The sequence below is a fragment of the Ambystoma mexicanum genome, chromosome 7q, assembly GCF_040938575.1.
Source record: "Ambystoma mexicanum isolate Mex_15411 chromosome 7q, UKY_AmexF1_1, whole genome shotgun sequence".
Taxonomy (NCBI): Eukaryota; Metazoa; Chordata; class Amphibia; order Caudata; family Ambystomatidae; genus Ambystoma; species Ambystoma mexicanum.
In genome coordinates, this window is record NC_090941.1 from 1,165,426,815 (window position 1) to 1,165,433,779 (window position 6,965).

General features: G+C 44.0%; 1 protein-coding gene across 1 annotated transcript in view; it reads left to right on the forward strand.

The window, feature by feature from the left end:
- LOC138528728 (zinc finger protein 85-like) overlaps nucleotides 1–6,738 on the forward strand; it is a 35,043-nt gene extending 28,305 nt beyond the window's left edge. The window contains exon 2 of the mRNA XM_069640596.1: nucleotides 783–6,738. Within this exon, the coding sequence (XP_069496697.1) occupies nucleotides 1,154–2,254 (1,101 nt within the window). The 5' untranslated portion in view covers nucleotides 783–1,153 and the 3' untranslated portion in view covers nucleotides 2,255–6,738. The remainder of the gene's footprint in view (nucleotides 1–782) is intronic.
- The last annotated feature ends 227 nt before the right edge of the window (nucleotides 6,739–6,965 follow it).

Consider the following 6,965-nt stretch of genomic DNA (forward strand, 5'->3'; position numbering starts at 1 on the left):
CAGATTGAAAAGCATTGTTTATTTGACTATGGGGCATCTCTGCTAAAACTTACAATGTTTCACAATAGGAAAGACTGGAACTCTCCCTCACTCTTTCTTTGATCTCCCTACTCTGCCACTCAGTTGTAATTGCGTCTCTCCCTCCGCCGCCTTCAGTCACACCTTCCGGACTTCCTCTTGCACACACTCTTCTATGCCCTTATCTTACCACGCTCTCCACCTATCCTACCTCTACCAACTACCCTGCTCCTGCGTTACTCCACCCTCACCATTACTCACACTTTGCACTCACCACACCTACCGCTCCCTTTCTCTCTCCCTCTCCATCTTCACTCTCCCCTCCAGCTATACTGTGTAAATCTCATACAACTCACTTTCACAACCAATGCCTCACCTGTGCTCTGCTCCAACTCCGCCCCAACCCTTCCACTCTCTGCCTTGTCGACCTCCTGACCTCACCCCTATAACTTGCACTCTCTTGTACACTCTACTTTTATACTATTCTCTTCCTAATTCTGTCCAGTCTTCTTCCATTGGTTCCTGTTCTATTCTACTCAATGGGCCAATCTGGGACTATTCTCTCTGCCGCCCACACCCGAAGACCATGTCACAGTTTACACTCTGCTGAATATTCAGTTTAACAGAGCACTGGCACTGCCAATTGATTGAGGCAGAGGTAGGTGGGGCACACGCTGGTCAGTTGCATAGCTTTCACACAGTGTGCATATTTTGGTTGTACATTGATCTACAATAATACCTGAAATCTCTGCTTCATTATACAGAGCCCTAACAAGAATCAAGCGTCTGAAAATAATCATAAGCTGATGGTGATGCACAGAGGAAGGAGAGGAAGCCTACAGAAGGTTAACAGTGCCACACTACAGCACTTGTAGAGAAATCACCAACCATGCAGGAAGCCCAACACCCTGCAATCACTCCTATGAGGCTTGATGCAAATGAGAAGGCATCTGACTGATTTAATTGTGGGATGTGCTTTTGTCACTGGTCTATTCTATCCTACGCAACAGCTCCCATAGAGAAAATCAATGCATGTCCATAATGTGAGAAAGTGTCTATACTAAGAAGACGAGCATATGCACACAGGGAGAGATAAACATCACCTGCTTTTTGAGTTTGAATAATTCATTGCATCATGGACTATGAGGAGACACCACATGAGAGCCCAGAACATGGCAAGGCCTATAACCTAGCATTGCCACCAAGGGAACAGCTGGGATTATTCCCTTGCACAGAGTGCAAGAAAAGCTTCAGTCGGTCCTCGTATCTGAGAAGCCATCAGAGGATCCATACCGGGGTGAAGCCCTACAAGTGCACAGAGTGCAAGAAAAGCTTCTACGACCCGTCATCTCTGAGAACGCATCTCCGGATCCATAATGGGGAGAAGCCCTACGAGTGCAAAGAGTGTGGGAAAAGCTTCAATCAGTCCGCAAATCTGATGAGCCATCGACTGATCCATACAGGGGAGAAGCCCTACGAGTGCAAAGAGTGTGGGAAAAGCTTCAATCAGTCTGCAAATCTGATGAGCCATCGACGGATCCATACAGGGGAGAAGCCGTACAATTGCACAGTGTGCAAGAAAAGCTTCAGTCATTCCTCAACTCTGAAAAGCCATCTAAGGATTCATACAGGGGGGAAGCCGCACAAGTGCTCAGAGTGCATGCAAAGCTTCAATAACCCTTCATATCTGAGAAAGCATCTCATGATGCATACTGGGTTAAAGCCGTACAAGTGCACAGAGTGCAAGAAAAGCTTCAGTCAGTCCTCACGTCTGTTGAGCCATCTAAGGATCCATACAGGGGAGAAGCCCTACCATTGCACAGAGTGCACGCAAAGCTTCAGTGACTCTTCAACTCTGAAAAAGCATCTCATAATGCATACTGGGTTGAAGCCCTACAAGTGCACAGAGTGCAAGAAAACCTTCAGTAACCCAACATATCTTAGAAATCATTTTGTGATCCATACAGGGGAGAAGCCCTACCATTGCGCAGAGTGCACGCAAAGCTTCAGTGACTCTTCAACTCTGAAAAAGCATCTCATAATGCATACTGGGTTGAAGCCCTACAAGTGCACACAGTGCACGAAAAGCTTCAGTCGGTCCTCACATCTGATAAGCCATATAAGGGTCCATACTGGGGAGAAGCCCTATGTGTGTATAGAGTGCAAGAAAAGCTTCATTCGGTCCTCACAGCTGATAAGCCATGTAAGGATCCATAGAGGGGAGAAACCTTCCTAGTGTACAGCGTTTTTGGAAAAGCTTCAGGCAATCCAAACTGAGAAGCCTTACAAGTGCACTGATCATAAACCCCTAAACCTGGTGTTTACTCTGATGCAGCATCAAAGATCGAACATGGGACAGAGATTACACCAGTGCATGAAGGAAGAAACATTGTAAACACTCCTCTGCTCTTATATCCAATTAGTCAATATATACTTTGAGGAATGGACCTGTTCATTGCAATTTAAAAGGGAGGTTTTGGATGGAAACATTACAATGAAATCCAGTTAGGAAACCAATGCTTATCAAGTCAATTTGACTCCTTACGGGCGATTTAAATGGTAAAATCAAACTTACTCCAATAATACAGCCAACGTAATTCTAAAAAGTGGAATGGTACCAGTGCTGAAAACCTAAAGCGGCAACAGGAAATACAGCCCCACGACAAATAAGCAATGAAGATTGGAACAAGGACAATGAGGATCCTGTGAAAGATTGGGGTGCTGAAGAATGGGCACCCCACCGTAACTAAGGAAGAGATGAACTCCACTCCCATAGAACAAAATTTACGTTTTTGCTGAAGACTCAGCGCCTTGAGACGGTTCTACAGAGCCTTACAGGAAAAATTCAAATCCTACTCAGCCACAGGCATAAGTGAATTAGAACGTTGTTCAGTACCAGGCAAAACGACTCTATAGTGTATTCAAAATTAAATGCAAAAATTAAATTGGGTTCTTATATCGCGGTTTATACCAGATGCCAGCCTCTAAGCATGGGACCGTATTCAGACCTGTGTTGCTCTGCGTCTTGCTTCCAAGCCGATAACATTGCCCCTGAGCTATCCTGCCGGCCCAATAAACAATACCGCTTTCTGGATTCAATGAATTAAATCTATGGAAATGAAATCAAGTGGATATGAAGCTGCAACCAATTATAACGAAATAAAGCACAAAGCAAGCCAAAAATGGTGATGGACAGAGAATTCCTCCCATTAGAAGCTACAGTCCAACGATGTATCCTGCTTCAAGATATGAACAGTGGGCAGAGAAATATGGACAGAAGAAATGGGCATGTAAGATCCAATTAAATAATTGCGAAAGAATAGAAAGGCGATTTAAAAATAAAATAGTATAAAGACTAAATACGAGCCCAATCAGAATGCATAATCCTGGAAGGGGTATTAAACAGTATTTGACATTATGCTACGCGAGTGTGTGCCACGTGTGAGTGTGCGTGTAGTGGATCGCTATCCATGGGAGCGGTAGGTTGCGTTGAGTTAATAAAAGGGAGAGGAAGTAGTGGGCGGTGTTCAACAAGGTGTTCTCGGAAGAGCTGGATATTCAATTCCGTCCTGAAGAGTCAGACAGAGGGCCATTTTGATATGCAATGGTAAGCTGTTGCTGATTTCTGGGAGCACAGGACAAAATAAAGTTTCACTTCTGGTTTTGTCTTTATTGCAGCTTCAGTCTGCTGAAGTTGTGGCGTATGTTGCATTGGTCTCGAGGTCTCTCGCCGGTAGAGTAGTGTTTTGCCTATCGGTGTTGACCATGATGCAGGCTGGTTTAAAAAGAAGATCGAGGCTAGAAGAGGAAGCCAGTGTAGATCCTTGAGAATGACGGAGAGGGCTTCTTATGATTACTGCTATCAGCGAGGATGCGGGAATGGCGGCACAGTGGTTCTGAAGCAGAACTGGGGGTGGGGGTCTTTTGTGGTGTAGAGCAAGCTGCTGTCCCGATATCTGTTTAGCTATGGCACCTGTGGTGTAGAGCAAACTGCTGTCACGATATTTGTTTTAGCTATGGGACCTGTGGTGTAGAGCAAGCTGCTGTCCCGATATCTGTTAGCTATGGGACCTGTGGTGTAGAGCAAGCTGCTGTCCCGATATCTGTGTTGGCTATGGGACCTGTGGTGTAGAGCAAGCTGCTGTCACGATATCTGTGTTCGCTATGGGACCTGTGGTGTAGAGCAAGCTGCTGTCCCGATATCTATGTTAGCTATGGGACCTGTGGTGTAGAGCAAGCTGCTGTCACAATATCGGTGTTAGCTATGGGACCTTCAGAGAAACGTTGCATTTACTGTTGCATCCATGTATTTTAATCGCAAGTCCCTGTGAATAACAAAACTGGCAGAATCAACTTGTGAAGTAAAAACACTGACAATGCCAGCAATTATGGCTTTTCTGGAGGCAGACGTTTCCCTTATTCAGAAATGTGTAGCTTTAGGATATTACAATTTTCTACACATTTTCTAAATGAAATGAATAGTGTGTTACTATTCTGTGCTAAGGAAACCATGAGAACATGTTAGTAGCATTTACGTTACATTTTCTCTAGAAATAAATTAGACCATCTTAATGCTTTATTCATATGACGCCTGATGGGATGTGCTGCATTGCAAAGGAATCCCTTGGTGGAAGGTAACTTGTGTAAGACATTGTATTTATAACAGAAGCTGCTTGATAGCTGCCAATAATCCATTGTCTTACAAACATCACCTAACTGCAAGCCACAATTAACAAATTATCTTTTAGACAACTGTTTGTGCAGGCAGGTATAACTTGTAAATGTTAGGGTGTTTGAGTGCTAGTTTGAGAGAGCAGTAGACTGGAGGAGGGAGCAGTTGAGTGGAGGAGGGAGGATAGGTAACCTCAAAGGGTGGAAGTGATAACTAGGAGGCGTGAATCATTAGAGGGACAGCACTGGTGGGAGAAGTAAGCAGAGGAGTGAGACTGAGAGTAGAAGAGGGAATGTATGTGTGTGAACCAGCTTGAACCCAACCTAGCAAGTACAAGGCACTCTTATTACCTCAGAACACAAACTAGATAGAGTAGGAACATATTGGAAGTCCCCGAGGAAGCATCTTAGAGAATCATCCATAGCCTAATTTTATATAACATTTATAAGGCGCAACTCACCCGGAGGCCTCGGTGTGCAGCAAGCCAGAAAGGGTCAGAAACCGAGGGCACATCAGAAATCAATGCAAAGTCTAATCATTAGAGTTAGATATTTTTTAAGCAAGTTCTTAAAGGAAAAGGCATCAGAGTAGAAGACCAGTAGGAATTGAGTTCCACAGGCGGGGAGCAATGGTCTCAAAACTATTACCACTAAAACGACAAAGGTCGTGACAGGGCTGGTCAAGGTCTGGATCGCAGGGGTCAAGAGATTCAACCTTTCCTTCAAATAGACAGGCGTGTTGTCAGTGAGGCACTTTTATGTGAAAAGTACGACCTTAAAAGTGATAACAGTGAAGAGTTGCACTTGCCCCAGTGACATGATTCCTTCTTGTAATGCCACAAACTGCTCGAACAGCATTATTCTGAGCAACTTGTAGTGTCCAGATTAGATTCGATGTGCCAGCCAACAGGCTGTTGCCATAGTCCAGTTTAGAATTGACCAAGGCAAGGGCAGCAGTATTGGCCTCATAGTGAAAAGGTTTGCTTTGCGTAATAAGACACGTAGTATAAGTACAGGGTGCCTTTACAGGGTGACATGTTTTTTCATATTGAGTGTGGAGTTCAAGACGCCCAGGGTCTTGACCCAAGGACTAGTTTTTATTGCAGAGCCAGCTATATGAAAAGTTGCAGATCGAGAATCCAGTTTGACGAGACAATGATTGGTGCCAACCAGCATACGCTCGGTTTATTCCCATTGAGCGCAATGGAATTATCATCCATTTCTCGATTTGAGTGTAAATTGTTATAAGGTCCTTCTCATAATTACCAGTAAGATTAATCCATGTGAGTATCACCAGCGTAGTTGGTGTAACCCACACCAATGCTATCCAGAAGATAAAAGGAAGGACTGTTGGGGAGAATTCTCAGAAATGTGCTAATTCCTTTCTACCTTAGAGACCCCCCACTCTAGGACTTTATAATTTTTAACCTGGAGAAAGTGGGACCTTTTTCCCACTCTCTCGTATTTTTCTGTGATTTGAACTCTGTTTCTTTTGGTTTTTGGATTCTGAAAAACTCCATAGGCGTCATCTTTTTACATTGTGGCACACAACACCTTCAGTGCAGTGGCACAGGGAAGTCTTTCAGATTTCCCAAAGGTTTAAATACCTTTCTCTTGGATAACTACTGTTCCCACGAGCAGTGAAGTGAAATTGACTTTACTTACATTTGTAACTTTCTAGACCCAGCACACACTATCTTACAATAGGGTGCTGGAGGGGTTACTTGGTATGAACTTTGTCTAGGGGTGGTGAGGCTGTCGGCAATGGTGAGGCTTGCTTTCTTGGACTCGATTTTTGTTTGAAGCATGGCAATTTTGCCTAGAAGTGCTACTTGATGCGTGATCTCTCTTCCTACCTGCCTTGGGCGTGGGTAGGGTTGTCATGGCTGAGATTAAGCTTTCTCTTAGAACTACACTAACAGTGATGTATACCTATTGTGTTTAATCTTATCCTTGTATCCATTTATAACCAGTTCCATTTATTTTGTAGTGATATGTATACTAATTGGATGTGAATAAAGGGCCTGTAAAGAGCCAAATATTTTCAAACTACTGGTCTAAGTGTACATCATTGCCTTCCTGAGTCCAAGAACTTTTAGTCCGTGTAATAGGGTAAGTGCTGAGATCATTACACATGCCTGAAAAGCAAGACAGCAGGGAGAGAGCCTAAGCAATGGATGCGCCCTAATAGTGTCACAACTGTGAGAGGTGGAGCCAAGCAGAGCAGCAGAGCCCACATCTTTCAGAAGTTTTCCCAATGCAAGACAAACACTTGA